The sequence below is a fragment of the Anabrus simplex genome, chromosome 5, assembly GCF_040414725.1.
Source record: "Anabrus simplex isolate iqAnaSimp1 chromosome 5, ASM4041472v1, whole genome shotgun sequence".
Classification (NCBI taxonomy): domain Eukaryota; kingdom Metazoa; phylum Arthropoda; class Insecta; order Orthoptera; family Tettigoniidae; genus Anabrus; species Anabrus simplex.
In genome coordinates, this window is record NC_090269.1 from 150,853,227 (window position 1) to 150,869,111 (window position 15,885).

The following is a 15,885-nucleotide window of genomic DNA, read 5'->3' on the forward strand; positions in this document are numbered from 1 at the left end:
CTGCCTCATCTGTTGTTGAATTCCAGTCCTACATCCACATTTCCTATCTTTAACACTTCCTATTGTACTCCTTACATAAAGTCGTAATGAGTCCTAATTTTAAGTGCAAAACCACCATGGGTTATGTTCATGGAGAGAATACCTTCGTATTCTTCCGTATTACGGAACAGTAGCGTAGCTAAACTCATAATAAAAGCTCTCCTGCCCTATACTAGTCAAAAACCGGTCTCCCATTGACTACCTCTCGTCATTGAGATAACAAGTCCCAATGAGAGTAACTTTTGAGTAGAATATACTCAGATGCGAAGTGAACTAAGTTAAAATCTTCTCCGATGTGTAGACGTAGAATGAATAAGTATATAAATGAGAAAGTCCGGCTGTCCAAATGAATGTCCTCTCCAGCCCTTGTCGGTGGTATTTATCGGTTCACAAGTCTCCTTCCATCATCCATATCACATGGTCCAGTAATATTCGAGGTCTCATCCCTTCTCCCTTGTATAGCTGTCAGTCCATCACGTTGCTTCATTACGTTCATTCCATAGGCTGAACTTTCCCGCTGAAATAAAGCGTCCCCAAACCGAGTTTGAAAAGTGGGTGTTAATAATGTATCAACTGTATCTTCATGAGGTGGAGAGGGTAAGGTCTCTCGTAATCTCGATGACGTACTTTTCCTGGAATTGGGCTGAAATTAGCCTGCTGACTCTGGTCACCTCACAACGGCTATTGGAAAATTTACTGCAAGTTATAAATATGCGTGATGTTGAAATACTTTACCCAATAATTTGTTCGTTCAGAATACGTTATAGCCGCGATACAAAGAAATGAAATGATGATTGAAATGGATGATAAAGACCCTATATATATATATATATACATATTAATTTAAGCATGACCTATCAGTGATTAAATATATACATCTTATCAATTAAATATATAGTTCAATAATTAAAAACCTTCAGTGATGTCCCAAACATCACACTTTGTTTCTTAGTTTTAACAATAAGACGTTACTGTTTGCAGGTCGCTGTATCTGTCAGCACAACACAGCAGGAGATAACTGCGATCGCTGTGCTCGAGGCTATTATGGGAATGCTCTGCAGGGAACGCAGTACGATTGTAAACTGTGTCCCTGCCCCAACAATGGGCCTTGTCTTCAGATAGAGGAGGACATTATTGTGTGCCTCGAGTGTCCTGTAGGATATGGAGGTAAGTGGTTTGAAGTGCCAAGTTCGCTTCCACAGATCCGTATTTAAGTGATGTCTCAATGAGCGTGTGGGCTTGTGTTCAGGACCGAGATGCGACCTATGCAGTGACGGATACTACGGAGACCCCGTGGGCAGGGCAGGACCCGTCCGCCTGTGTTTACCATGCGACTGCAACGATAATGTGGATCCCAATGCCGTTGGAAACTGCAACCGAACAACTGGAGAATGTTTGAAGTGTATCTACAACACTGGAGGCACCCATTGTGAGCGCTGTGTTCCAGGTGATGTACATTAAGATTGATTGTTACAGTTTTTGTAGTTTTTGTTTGTTTGTTTGTTTGTTTGTTTGTTTGTTTGTGTTGACATCATGGGAAAGCACTCAGCGGGGCCAAGACAGGAAATGTACAATCTCTCCCTTCATACTAGCTGTATATCTCGGATGTTCCACTGGTTTTCAAAATGCAAAGATTAATGATGGATATAATCTTAACCCTTAGCACTCCATTTCTTCTGAACACGCTTGCCTCTCCAGCTCAGTTTACTAATCTGCTTAAGAAGGGATAAGTTTGCACAAACATGTGGGCAGCACATTTATAAAAATCAAATAAAACAAATACAAAATAAATATTATTAGTATAATACAAGTATTCTTTTTTTTTTTTGCTATTTGCTTTACGTCGCACCGACACAGATAGGTCTTATGGCGACGATGGGATAGGAAAGGCCTAGGAGTTGGAAGGAAGCGGCCGTGGCCTTAATTAAGGTACAGCCCCAGCATTTGCCTGGTGTGAAAATGGGAAACCACGGAAAACCATCTTCAGGGCTGCCGATAGTGGGATTCGAACCTACTATCTTCCGGATGCAAGCTCACAGCCGCGCGCCTCTACGCGCACGGCCAACTCGCCCGGTAAGATAATACAAGTATAATACTCAGGTGCAGTGTTCAGCATTTTTAACCACATTTTCGTTGATAATTGTGCTTTGTGTGGAACTTCTCAAAACACTAGCCAAGATGTAATCCAGGCTTTCTTGTACAAGTGTTACAGAAAAACACTATCTCACGTGTCCCTTCGCTTCTCACTCATTCAAATCTCCAGTCTTTACTTCTTCTCTGTGGATGACAATAAATGATACGTTTGAACGACCATTTAGGGGTGTAACTTCCTGAATGTTTACATTGGCATACTGGTTAGTTTCATGCAAAATTTCTGTCAATAACCTGTCAGTCATAAATAACGGAAAATAATCAAGTTCACTCTTATGTTTAGTCCTGTGGTGTTATTTATAACTAGACATATCTGTGAATGGGATTTGTTTGAAGACAAAGTCCGAGTCACGGTAATCCTTCAAGCCGTCAGCAGAGGTACCAGCACTGTAATTTTTTATAATTTTCTCATTATCGGAGTCTTCATCACTGAATTCACTAACACAGTCTATTACCACAATAACTTCATCACCACTTAATTAAACATTGTTCCCACTATTGCTGAAATCAACATCACTTTAGTCTAAAAGTCATGCTTATTACTTCTCATGCTCCTCGAATGATGCCATGTCGCTAAGCAACATCTGCATGGTCTTCAAAGAGCACTCCACAAAGCCTGAGTTCAAAGAGATTATAGCAATACAGGGCTTCAGATTGTCATGAACGGATGGCAGTAGCTTACTGCATCTGCGATTCATGCATTTGTTACCCAACAAAGGAGTTATACAGTGAAGAAAATCGTGTTGGGCATTGCCCGCCGTGTGAGTTCTAAAGGTTAAACATAACCATGGTTTGATGTATGTCTATGATTGTGAAATAATTCCTTATGAAACAATAAAAGGACTGTTACGAGTTACTTTGAGGTTTTAAAAAATAATTTTCTAAACAACAAATTTTGCAGGCTGGGTTCCATTATTGTACTTTGTATACAATTGAAATATTTCATTTAAGAGCAGGAGCTATGTGCTACATCTATGTAGAGTCAACTTAAAGTGTGAGTTGTTTCAGATGAATTATATTTCTCTCACTAATAGGGAACATTTGGTTCTTAAATGCTGCATTTTTTGCTGTGGACTTCTATTGGCTATTCTTTACTATTTGCCCATCTGATAGTTGGATGACAGATAATTTGAAAATGAACACATAAAGGCATCTGGTGACATATTTAGGAACTGAAATGAAATGGCATATGGCTTTTTGTGCCGGGAGTGTCCGAGGACATGTTTGACTCTCCAGGTGCAGGTCTTTTGATTTGATACCCGTAGGCGACTGGCACGTCATGATGAGGATGAAATGATGTTGAAGACCAGACATACACTTAGCCCCCGTGCCAGCGAAATTAAGCAATGATGGTTGAAATTCCCGACCCTGCCGGGAATCGAACCTGGTCCCCTGTGACCAAAGAGCAGCACGCTAACCATTTGGCCATGGAGCCGGCCATTTAGGAACTAAGTACTTTCTGTTCGGAAGTTACTAGACTGCAAGCCATTTTTAAAAGTATTTTCAACAGCACATGCTGTTCAGCTTCGCCTACACAGAGGTTGCCCAGCAGACAAAGCATTCCAAGTATAAGTTAGAGTATGTTGTATAATCTGATGTCATTCATAACAAGTATACAAATGTATGCATGTCTCATTTCTGTACTTGCTGGTTGATGAGCTTGTGTGAAACTCAGACTAAAGAAGAATGAGGCTTACTTCCTTACTTCCTTGAGCTTACTTCCATGAGTCATCTTCCCGATTAAAGTACGATTGTGCATCTTACAACACCACCTTCCACGTGACAACTTAGCAACATCCCCGTGTTTGGAGTTGAATTAGTGAATATCTCCATTAACCCATTCCCCACTATGGACAATAACTTGCCTGCTGCACATTATGGACGTAGATTTATTGCAAATTATTTTCATCATATGTGCAGTTTATTTCACTGTATGTTTTGGAAAAAGTAATTTTACTGAAATACTAATAAAATATCTTTGTATCATTCCTTTACATGTTGAGTTTACTATGGTTATTCCTCGAAACAGGGTTTGAAGCACAAGTGCACATTTCTGGAGGCAGCGCACATTGTTCTTACATCTCTCCTAATGCTTATTTCTGACACAGTGTAAATTGCCAGCTAGGATATTTTTTCTTATCTGTGGATGGAAGCTTGGAGATGAAATGTCTCTCTTTTAGCCTAACACCAAAATTGAAATCAGTATCATTGTCATTGTCTAGTACATCTTCAGCAAAATACGTCGTAATTTCTGCATCACTAACACGCACCATACATTGCAAACCGCTCAACTCGTGTCGAATTTTTGAAGCCATACTTACGAGTGATAGTGATCTGACTTAAATATTCACGGCATATTATTTGTATGATATCATGAATTATTTCTAGGCATGTATGTTTATTTTTGGAATCTCATGTGCTATATTACAAGATAAGCAAATCCATCAGAGAGCATCTGCCCACACTCTCAATTCGCAGTGAGAGCTAGCCAGCATATCTAATTCAGAATGAGGAAATGATATTGCTGTCATACTCTACGTAGGTTTCTTTCATAAGGAAAGTGGAAATTGTGCGGTCCGAACACAAATTGTTAAATACTGTGGGCATTTTCTTGCAACTAACCTAAAAAATGAAAAAATAATCTGATATAAAACTATTAATATTATACCTTAAGTATTGAAGTAATAAGTCTGTAACTTCCTAGTTATGTAGAGGAAAGATTCACAATCACTGTAGTTTTAGTTTGGTAAAAATATCTTTAAAATGACCGAAGATACAAATTGTTTTCCAATTAAATGATCAGAGTGAAACCACAACTCCTATTGGGCAATGTGCTAGCGCCAGTGGGAGATTTAAATGGGTAACAGTGAAAGGGTTAAGGTCGGCTCTATCAAGCAATCTGTCGTGACATAAAATTTTCGAAATTATATTTAACGTAAACTTTGTTTCTTCCTTAGGCTATTGCGCTGCCAGTTAGCCCAATATGCCAGGCTTCTTCACACAATACTCAATCATACATACAAACATCTCCAAGGTCTTTAGTTGAACAACGTGTAAACTAAACTTGAGTTTTATTTTGATTACAGGATTTTATGGCGATGCTCTGGCACTTCCTAAAGGTGACTGCAAGCCCTGTCAATGCTATCACGCAGGCACAGTCGAGAGTGGGTTTGGTCCTCCAGTGTGTGACCAATTGACTGGTCAATGTCAGTGTAAACCTCATGTCCTGGGCAAGAACTGCGATCGCTGTGAGGATGGCTTCTACAACATCTTCAGTGGAGAGGTAACATCCATGACTGTTTGTTATTTTTGACCACCTTAGAAATGTAGACATCAACATCGACTGTCCCTTTGTATGTTAAAGAAACTGTAAATTGACCTATGTGCGGACTGCTGTTTACTATGTTGCTTGATTATGCTAACTTTTATGCTTCATTTTTCACATACCATCACATGGGATTATAAACTCAATAAAACAACTATTTAACCCTTTCGCTTTCAAGCTCTCAGCTGATGGATGTGTGAAAACTGTCAGCCACATTTACCCCAAAAGTTACGTGGAAGGTGCACCAATAAAGGTATCAACATGAAAGTTTGTACACTTATAGAGTATATATCACTTATTATCACTGCAAGTGAGTGAAGTCCCTAAACCAGAATGGTTCAACTTACAAAAATATAACAATTGTGGAAACAAAGTTACAAGTTTCAGATTTTGAAAGTTTTGAGGCAATTCTGAGAAATGCTGTTCACTGCACAAGTTTGTGATTATGTCGCAATGACATATCAATCAATCAGTCAATCAATCAATCAATCATGACCTGCATTTAGAGCAGTCGCCCAGGTGGCAGATTCCGTATCTGTTGTTTTACTAGCCTTTTCTTAAATGATCGCAAAGAAATTGGAAAATTATTGAACATCTCCCTTGGTAAGTTATTCCAATCCCTAACTCCCCTTTCTATAAATGAATATTTGCCCCAATTTGTCCTCTTGAATTCCAACTTTATCTTCATATTGTGATCTTTCCTACTTTTAAAGACACCACTCAAACTTATTCGTCTACTGATCTCCTCGCACGCCATCTCTCCACTGACAACTCAAAACATACCACTTAATCGAGCAGCTCGTCTCATTTCTCCCAAGTCTTCCCAGCCCAAACTTTGCAACATTTTTGTAATGCTACTCTTTTTTTCGGAAATCACCCAGAACAAATTGAGCTGCTTTTCTTTGGATTTTTTCCAGTTCTTGAATCAAGTAATCCTGGTGAGGGTTACATACACTGGAATCATACTCTAGTTGGGGTCTTACCAGAGATATGCCCTCTCCTTTACATCCTACTACAACCCCTAAATACCCTCATAACCATCTGTAGAGATCTGAACCCTTTATTTACAATCCCATTTATGTGATTACCCCAATGAAGGTCTTTTCGTATATTGACACCTAGGCACTTACAAAAGGAACTTTCACCCCGTCAACACAGTAATTAAAACTGAGAGGACTTTTCCTATTTGTTAAACTCACAACCTGACTTTTAACCCCGTTTATCATCATACCATTGCCCACCGTCCATCGCACAATACTATCGAGGTCACCCTGCAGCCGCTCACAATCTTGTAACTTATTTATTACTCTGTACAAAATAACATCATCTGCAAACAGCCTTATCTCTGATTCCACTTCTTTACACATATCAATGATATATAAGAAAAAATAAAGGTCCAATAATACTGCCTTGAGGAATTCCCCTCTTAATTATTACAGGGTCAGATAAATCTTCGCCTACTTTAATTCTCTGAGTTCTATTTCCTAGAAATATAGCCACCCATTCAGTCACTCTTTTTTTCTAGTCCAATAGCACTCATTTTTGCCAGTCTACTCTATCAAATGCCTTAGATAGATCAATCGCAATAGGTAGGTCTTACGGTGACGATGGGATAGGAAAGGCCTAGGAATATGAAGGAAGCGGCCATGGCCTTAATTAAGGTACAGCCCCAGCATTTGCCTGGTGTGAAAATGGAAAACGATCTTCAGGGCTGCCGAGAGTGGGGTTCGAAGTCACTATCTCCCAATTACTGGATACTTAAGCGACTGCAGCTATCGAGCTTGGTGTGATTGATGTTAGTAGAAAGGTTATATTATTGTTTACTAGCATGATAATATAAGATTCTATGTGCATTACATCCAAAGATAGATTAAATTATGTAAAGTGATGTATCACTGAAAAACGTCAGCCATTTTTTGCATAAAATAAACATTTCTTACTGGAGGTGCAGGATTATTATCATTGTCATCCACACTTTCTGATTCGGACAAAGAAAGATCAATAATTGAATAATTGTCAAGATATTCTGTGATATAGATGTTGATTCCCATAGGGAACTAGCCTTGCGTCTTTGGAGGTGTGCTAAGTCCCAACTGACGAGCCCAACTTAGCACCTGAGAGCGAAACGCAGGCAACCAAGAATGAGTTAGCTGGAAAATTTACAATGTCCAATAACGGACCATTATATTGATTGGTATTAAGATATTCAGTGGTATCATCGTCAGCTAAATGAACTCTCTTCGCCATGTTGCATGCGATAAATAACTAGGCCTAAATTAAATGATTTATATCTGACTATATCTAACACTTCATTAACAATATGCACCTAATTATGTAAGAGAACTATTCATATTATGAACTAACAAGTTAACTAAATATAATGCCTATGATACTGCTTAATTTCACTATATAATCAGTATCACCAACAAAAACAGAGAGAAATACTCGCAGATTTGCATATTCATAGAGCCCTGCATCCCACAGAAATGACGAAGCAATGCTCACAGAAGGAAGAAGTGACAGGAACTGCCTACTTGCCTTACATTCACAACACCACAGATCGAATCGCCAAGATCCTCCGCAAACACAATATAAAAACCATGTTTGGCACCACCACTAAAATTGCTCACAGTCTGAGTAAAACCAAGGACAAATTGTCCCCACTTTTACATCCTGGGGTATACGAAGTTCCCTGAACTTGCAGAAAGGTATACATCGGCCAAACATGCTGGTCGATTGGTAGCTGTATCAAGGAACATGAACGTAATATTCGTCTCAACCAGCCAGACAAATCAGCAATAGCTGAGTACGCTCTATCGTCGGGTCATGATGTCATGTTCCAAGATGCTCGATCTCTTACCCACACTAGACACTACAGGTCCAGGATTATACGGGGAGCTGTGGAAATACTTAGAAATCCTAACAATTTCAACAGGAACACTGGCTATCAATTAAGCAATACCTGGTTGCCAGCCATTAAGGATTCACGTAGGTAGTTCTCTTCCCTGTCCCTTCACTATTGTTATTTCATCTCAGTGTTTTCCAAATTCGTACATTCCTCATCGCCAGATGTTTCATTCCAGGCTTGTGTCAATGGCATACACCTGTCAATGTCATATGTTACGTACACATGTTATGTGACCCTCTTAGACAGATTCTATGGCTCGATCAGCTTCCGTTTCGGACGCTAGCACTATGCCACGTCCTGGGAGCCATCTGGTGACTAATGAAGTACCATTTCCACTTCTTTTATAACATCTAAATTTCAGAAGCTCATTGTTTAAGAAGCCTTTCTCGTGGACAGTCGAGATTTTCTTCTGATGATGCAAGCACAGATCTCTGTGAAAAGTAAAGAATTTCACCTTATTTTCTTGACACGACATAAGCCCAAAAGCCTATACAGTATCATGTCTATAAATACTCGCACGTTTCCCGCCAACCACGACATAGACAAGACACTGAACTCCAGTGAGCACATATTTTATACTCTAAGATTATCGATAAATACAGATAGTCGGCAGTTCCCGCGGAGTATAACACAAGTTAAAACTGTGCTCTTCATATTCCGTGCAAAATGCTGCTATCTGGCATGTAAATAATGAAATAATAACAATAAAAGCCGGTAACAATGGGTCGTTACCATGACAGTTTTCGCAGGAACCGTGGGTACCGATAGATCGTTACCTTGAAAGCATAAGGGTTAAGATAGTATTCTGGTTAAATCAGCCTTGTCAATACACTTTGGCAATTGAAATAAGTTTGTATGATCACTGATGGAGAGAATGGTTATTGTTCTCAAAAGAGGTACAATGAATAAATAAGGTTCATTAACAGAAAGTGTATTCACAAGGTGCATTTAACCAGAATACAATTTGAAATAGTTCTCTAATGAGTTTATACAAGTCAGTACAAAAATAAACAGCACCTATTATGGTCAAATTTATCAGCAAATGGGATTATTTCAGACAGTTGTGAATCTTTCCTTGTTAGTCATCATCATCACCTTGTAACCCTTTGAGCTGACGCCAGCATTGTCTGTTCACATAGCTCTTTCCCGTTTACCTGCAGGGTAGCAGGTAGAGACCCTCTTTTAGGCAGCTCTGCTTTAGGGTGTGGTGGCCCTGTGCACATGAGTCCTAGTGTGTAGCACCTGGCAAGTGTCCTAGTCAGGGTTACTAGTGAAGACCTCAGTGGCGAAGATTGACTTCGGTTCAGTGGAGATGACAGAAGAGACAGTCCACCATTTGGGGATTAATAGGAGTGCAATAAATTAACCTACTGCCTTGTAGATGACTCATGTGTAACCACAAAGTATTTCATGAATGATTCAAGACATGCCAATAGTATTACACTTAAGAAAATGGAAATTGCAACACCATGAAGGCATTGGTCGTTTGTGTTGATTTTCAAGATATGGAATTATGCCATGAAGGTATGTAAACGATCAAAGTTTCAGACCCATTGGATTGTTGCTACAGGTCTCCCCACGTGATTGGTCGTGGTGGAATCATCTCCAGTGTACGGACTCTGGTGTAGCGTAGTTGACTTGCAGTCTGTGCAGTGAAGTGTTCCCCATCAAACATGCCTCGACAACAGAGAAGAGCACGCTATCAACAACTGTCGCCGTTTGAGAGGGCTCGGATGATTGGGTTGTGTGAGGCCGGATTATCGCTAAGGACTGTCGCTGCACGTGTTGGCCGACAGGCATCTACGGTACAACGTGTATGGCAGCAGGGGTCAAATAAAGGTACCCCACTCTCATAGACCTGGCACAGGTCCAGCACAACAGACAACTGTTAAAGAGGATTGCCGCATCATTCGGATGGCCCGGAGGGAACCCCATGCAACAGCACTGCAAATTCGAGCAGCTGTGGCACCCCACATTACACAACAAACAGTTGGTAATCACCTGTGTGCAGCTGGCTTACGAGCCCATATCCCTGCAGAAGGTGTTCCATTGACCTCACAATAGCGACGTGTAAGGCTTGCCTTGTGTCGAGAAAGATCGACGTGGGTCGACGAATGGCATAGGGTCATCTTTAGTGATGAATCGCGCTTCTGTCTTGCCCGCAGTGATCACCGGAATCGTGTACGCCGACATACCAGGGAGAGGGGCCGCCCAGATCTTATTGTCGAGAGGCACACAAGGCCAACACCAAGCATTATGGTCTGGGGAGCTATTGGCTTTAATGTGAAATCACAATTAGTGCTTGTTAAGGGCACTATGGCTGCTCGACAGTACGTTGATAGGGTACTCAATCCAGTGGTTGTCTCTATGATGGCGAACATTGCTAATGGGATATTTCAGCAGGACAATGCCCAGGTTCACACTGCACGCATCTCCAGAGAAGTTCTCCACGACATCACAACCTTAGAATGGCCCGCCGGATTCCCGGACCTCAGTCCTATTGAGCATGTGTGGGACATGGGTCGACAACTGGCCAACCGTCCTCAGCCACCCACGACTCTGGAATAACTGATCCATGCAGTGCAGCAAGCACAGGCCACAATTTCTCAGGAAGCGATCCAGGGCCTTATTGACTCCATGCCTCGACGAATTCATCAATGTATTGCAGCTCGTGGTAGGCAAATCCTGTATTGATTGTTGTCCAAACTTGCGGTCAGAGGGAACTGAAAGTGTAATCTTCGAATCACAACTGAACACTCGTCCTGCATGTTCAATTGCAGCAGTGTAGCACCACTCCTTCTGGGTGTTGCAATTTCCATTTTCTTCCGTGTATATTAGGTGTTGGTGCTTCCAAGTTACAATTTAATGTTCTTTTCCATTTATAATTTAAGGGTGAAGATGACCCAATACAAGGGTTGAAATGAGTCCTAATATTACATATTATATACAGTACTGAATAGGTGGATCTTCTCATCCTTGTTGATAGTGATAAATCATCAATGCAGACCAAAATGAAATTCATTTCATATGATAACCTTCTCAAGTGCTGCCACTTAGCAACGGAAGTTCACGTGCCGACAACAATGACACTGAGAACCCACGTGAGCCAGGTTGAACAGTATCTTGGTCACACGCTGTTAGCCTGTGTGATTAACTCTTAAAATAGGGCAGTGTTTCCTCTCCAGTGCTTTGTTTTTTTTCTGTAGATGCTCTTTGTTTTTTCTTCTAGGGTTGCCACGCATGTAAGTGCGATCCCACCGGCTCTCTTAATCAAACGTGCGATGTCAGCACGGGACAGTGCCACTGTCGTCCAGGTATTACCGGACTGCGGTGCGATGTTTGTGAAGCTTATCGTTATGGCTTCTCCACGGAAGGCTGCAAGGCTTGCGACTGTGATAACATCGGCTCCATTAGTCTGCAGTGTGACCCTCGCGGACAGTGCCCGGTAAGTTTGTATTTATAAGAAGAGACTCGACTGGAACAGGTAGATCATTTCAACTATTTAGGATGTGTATCCTTTGAGTATGCATTGAGCTCTTCAGCATTCAGTCTGCGAGCCTCTGTGAATTAGCTAAGCACCTTATTTGCAACTTGTTGCAGGGTCTTGTTTAGTTCTGTACCTCTTATCAGTAAACCGTCATCGTCTTCTCTTACATTTCACGACCAAGTGCATTATCCTCTTCCATTTACCTCACATGGATCCACCACCAAAGGCAGTTTATCTTGTATCCTCCTGCCATTGTTTGTGTCTTACTTCCAACTTATGAATAAGATATCCATAGTCCACTGAGCTTTCACTCCTGTACAGCAATTTCGTCCAACAGCTCAACTTCATCTTACAGTATACCGTTGGCTGCAACTGTGAGTTCACTGCATTAGTTCTGCTGCCCACTTACTGCATTACCATCCCAGGAGAATACACTTTCTGAACACTTGAAATGATCTACCTGTTACAGTTTTGTTTTCCTTACCTAACATTCAGTCCTCTTTAGTATCTTTTCTACTGTCATGGCATTAAAATTGGAACTGTTAATTCATTTTTCTAGCAAATGTTCTTGGTCGACTAGTAATAACTTAATAAAAGGAAGTGTTTGGCTGTCTGTGTTTGTGCAATGCCCAGCCAAATCTACGGCATGCAGAGATCATACATTTTTAACGTGGGTAGATGGAAGTAGGTCCAAACGTTCCTCGAAGCCAGATTTTTAATTTTCACATTCGTTAGTGAGTTATGAATAAAATACCAGCAGAAAACGTGTGTTGAGATATGACAATCCATCGTGCTGCCAGCAAAGTTATATGTATAGATTCACTGTCGCTAGACAATGTACATAAGATAGGTAATATAAGTCAAGGATCCATTTTAAGTCCATGGCACAGGAAACCATTTTCAGTCCACAACACGAGGAGGCCATAATTTTCAGTAGTGTTTGTATGTGTGCAATGCTCAGACAAGTCTATGGTATGCAGAAATAGGAAAGTTTTAACAGAGGCGTATTCTTAGATGAATCTTTATACAGGTAAAAGGCCTGCTTTCATTAATTATTTATATTACTTTTTATAGTTTATTTTGCTGATCACACATGGTTGTGTCAAAAACAATCCTGGTTCGAGTAGTATTCATTCAAAGTTAAAAACTTCATGATTGTTCCGTATTGAATAGAGAAATAAGAAGATGTACAATATTATAGGGAAGGATCCACCTTTCAATACTCCGTAGTAAGTTGAACTAAAAAGTAGTTACAACCTGTTTATTGGGACCGGTTTCAACACATTTCAAGTGTCATCATCAGCCAATTAGCGAAGATCTTAAAACAACTAATATATTGAACACAGGCAAAAAATTAACATTGTATCATATCGTAGCAATTCAGTTAATGTTCAAAACACAATAATCACAGTCAAGAGAGTAAACAAAACATCACTATCTTGCGCCGAAAACAAATATAGTTAAAGTTCATAAGCAGATCAAGTATGCACTTATGTAAAGTCGTTGCTAGGCAGGTCTTGTAGGCATTTGTTTCTCCGGCCGAAGAGTAAAAGGTGATGTGAATGAAGTCTTAGGAAAACAGTGTAGGATTTAATTTCCTCAAATTCAAAGTGGATATATAGGTTTTAAAATAATTTAAAACGTTAAAAAAGAATAAAGCCAAATAAAAATATATTAAAAAATAGGAAGAAATAATTAAAGAAATACGAGGTTCAACTCGAAACAACTTGCCGTAGTAATTGACAAAAAAATGATAAATAGAGAAAGGGGGTGGGGAACATTTATTAGAGGGTGGTGATGGTGGTGGTGGTGGTGGTGGTTATTGTTATTAGAGGAAATACAATTGGGCAACAATCCTTTATATAACACTAATTCGAGGAAAAAAGAGGAAGAGAACCGACACTTCGAAAAATGAAGATATCGGTTAACGGAAGACAAGGGCCACGAAGGGCGTGAAAATGAAAGACTCCCTAGCCCTCGCAAACCTAATAGCATCGGGGTCGGAAAAGAACAAGAGTTGACCAAGTTAGGTCGGACAGGATAGATGAAAGTGAGGAGCCTGGCACAAGTAAGTGGAAGCAATGCCAGGACTCAGCTAAGGGCCCCGTGGTCGCCAACCCACGCTCCGAAGTTCAGAGCCCCTGGGGGATAGAGGGTGGGAAGGAAAGAAAAATGGAAGGGATCCGATACTTCGAAAAATGAAGATATCAGCCAAAGGAAGACAAGGGCCACGAAGGGCGTGAAAATGAAAGACTCCCTAGCCCTCGGAAACCTAATAGTGTCGGGGTCGGAAAGGAACAAGAGTTGACCAAGGGAGGTCGGACAGGATAGATGAAAGTGAGGAGCCTGGCACAAGTAAGTGGAAGCAATGCCAGGACTCAGCTAAGGGCCCCATGGTCGCCAACCCACGCTCCGAAGTTCAGAGCCCCTGGGGGTTTTTAGTTCAACTTACTACGGAGTATTGAAAGGTGTATCCTTCCCTATAATATTGTACATCTTCTTAGTATTCATTCCTCGGATGAAAATCATCCTTTCGGTTATACCATTGCAATTTAGATGTCTGCAATTCCCCGTTTGGTTCAGTTTTGCTATGTGCATCAACAAGGCACAAGGATAATTGCTTAAAGTTGTAGGAATGGATCTTTGGAAACCGTGCTTCTCCCATAGTCAACAGTATGTGGGTTGTTCCAAATGGAAGGACACTTAATGAAGTTTATCCAGAAACTCTGTAAGAAAATAATTGTCTATTTTTTATGTAATGTGGTCTATTATATTGTTTTAAATATTATTTGTATCATCCACCAACACGGTATCTTACGTATTGAAAGTAACAATATACAGTAATTAAAAATAAAATAAAGTAATGTAATTCATGCAATTTATGTAAAAATGTGTTAATAAATATAATTGCTTTTTTTATCTTGCTTTCAAGTATAAATGGTTTAAAACATCTAACGGTTGAATTGATAAACTCAGGCAAAGCCGCGGATACATGCTAGTTTATAGGCTTGTTGATTCTTGCTTTTTCTCACTGAAAGCTACCATGACATATATTGCTGACAGAAGTAGTGTACTGTATTGTCTGTTTGTTGCACAGTGCTTGGAGAACGTAGAGGGTAGACGCTGTGATCGGTGTAAGGAGAATAAGTACGATCGTCAGCGAGGCTGTGTGGATTGCCCCGACTGTTACAACCTGGTGCAGGATGCGGCCAATGCCCATCGCCAAAAACTGGCCGAGCTGGAGAAGGTGTTGAACGACATTGCTAGCAGCCCTACCGTTATAAGCGATGAGGAGTTCGATAAGAAACTAAACGAAGTCGAAAGGATTGTCGACGATCTGTGGAACGATGCCAAAAGAGGAGCTGGAAGTAAGTATTTAGATTTTCAGAGCTAAATAACTGCCTTCACAGGATGTGAGAGAACTTGTAATATGTACATTAAATGTACTAATGTAAAAAAGTATATATTTTGTTTTTATTTACATGACGTGACTCAGACTATGAAGCCTGCTATTCTGCCAGACCATGTCTATAATGTACATACTGTTCTCTCTCTCTCTCTCATACCGAGTGAGCTCCGTCCTGTGCGCAGGAATTCCTGAGTGGGTGAGTCAGCCAGTGACAAAATACAGTGCCGGATGTACGCAAGGCCGCGCTACCGCGCCAGGTTTCAATCTTTGTTGAACGTTTGCAAATGTGGCACGTGTTTCTTTGGTGACATTAGTACAGTGTGTGAAATCTGTGAAATGGCTCAGGTGGCTCAAGTCGGATATCGGTATTCTGTTCCCAAAAGAGTATTCATTTACTATTCATATGTCCGTACAGAAAGTGTGAGGGCCGTAAGGAGACTATTTCAAGAGATGTTCAAGTGCCAGGTCAGACTTTGATTCACAGATTAGTAAATAAATTACATAAGACGGGAAGTTTACTTGATCATAACAAACCACGTGCAGTACTGTAGGTAACTCGGTAACGC

At 40.5% G+C, this 15,885-nt stretch overlaps 1 protein-coding gene across 1 annotated transcript in view; it reads left to right on the top strand.

Annotated features, from left to right (window-relative positions):
* Positions 1-15,885, top strand: part of LanB2 (laminin subunit gamma-1) — a 1,346,184-nt gene that overhangs the window by 1,236,344 nt on the left and 93,955 nt on the right. The window contains exons 13-17 of the mRNA XM_067147161.2: positions 1,021-1,206; positions 1,289-1,486; positions 5,277-5,473; positions 11,653-11,868; positions 15,008-15,278. Of these exons, the coding sequence (XP_067003262.1) occupies positions 1,021-1,206; positions 1,289-1,486; positions 5,277-5,473; positions 11,653-11,868; positions 15,008-15,278 (1,068 nt within the window). The remainder of the gene's footprint in view (positions 1-1,020; positions 1,207-1,288; positions 1,487-5,276; positions 5,474-11,652; positions 11,869-15,007; positions 15,279-15,885) is intronic.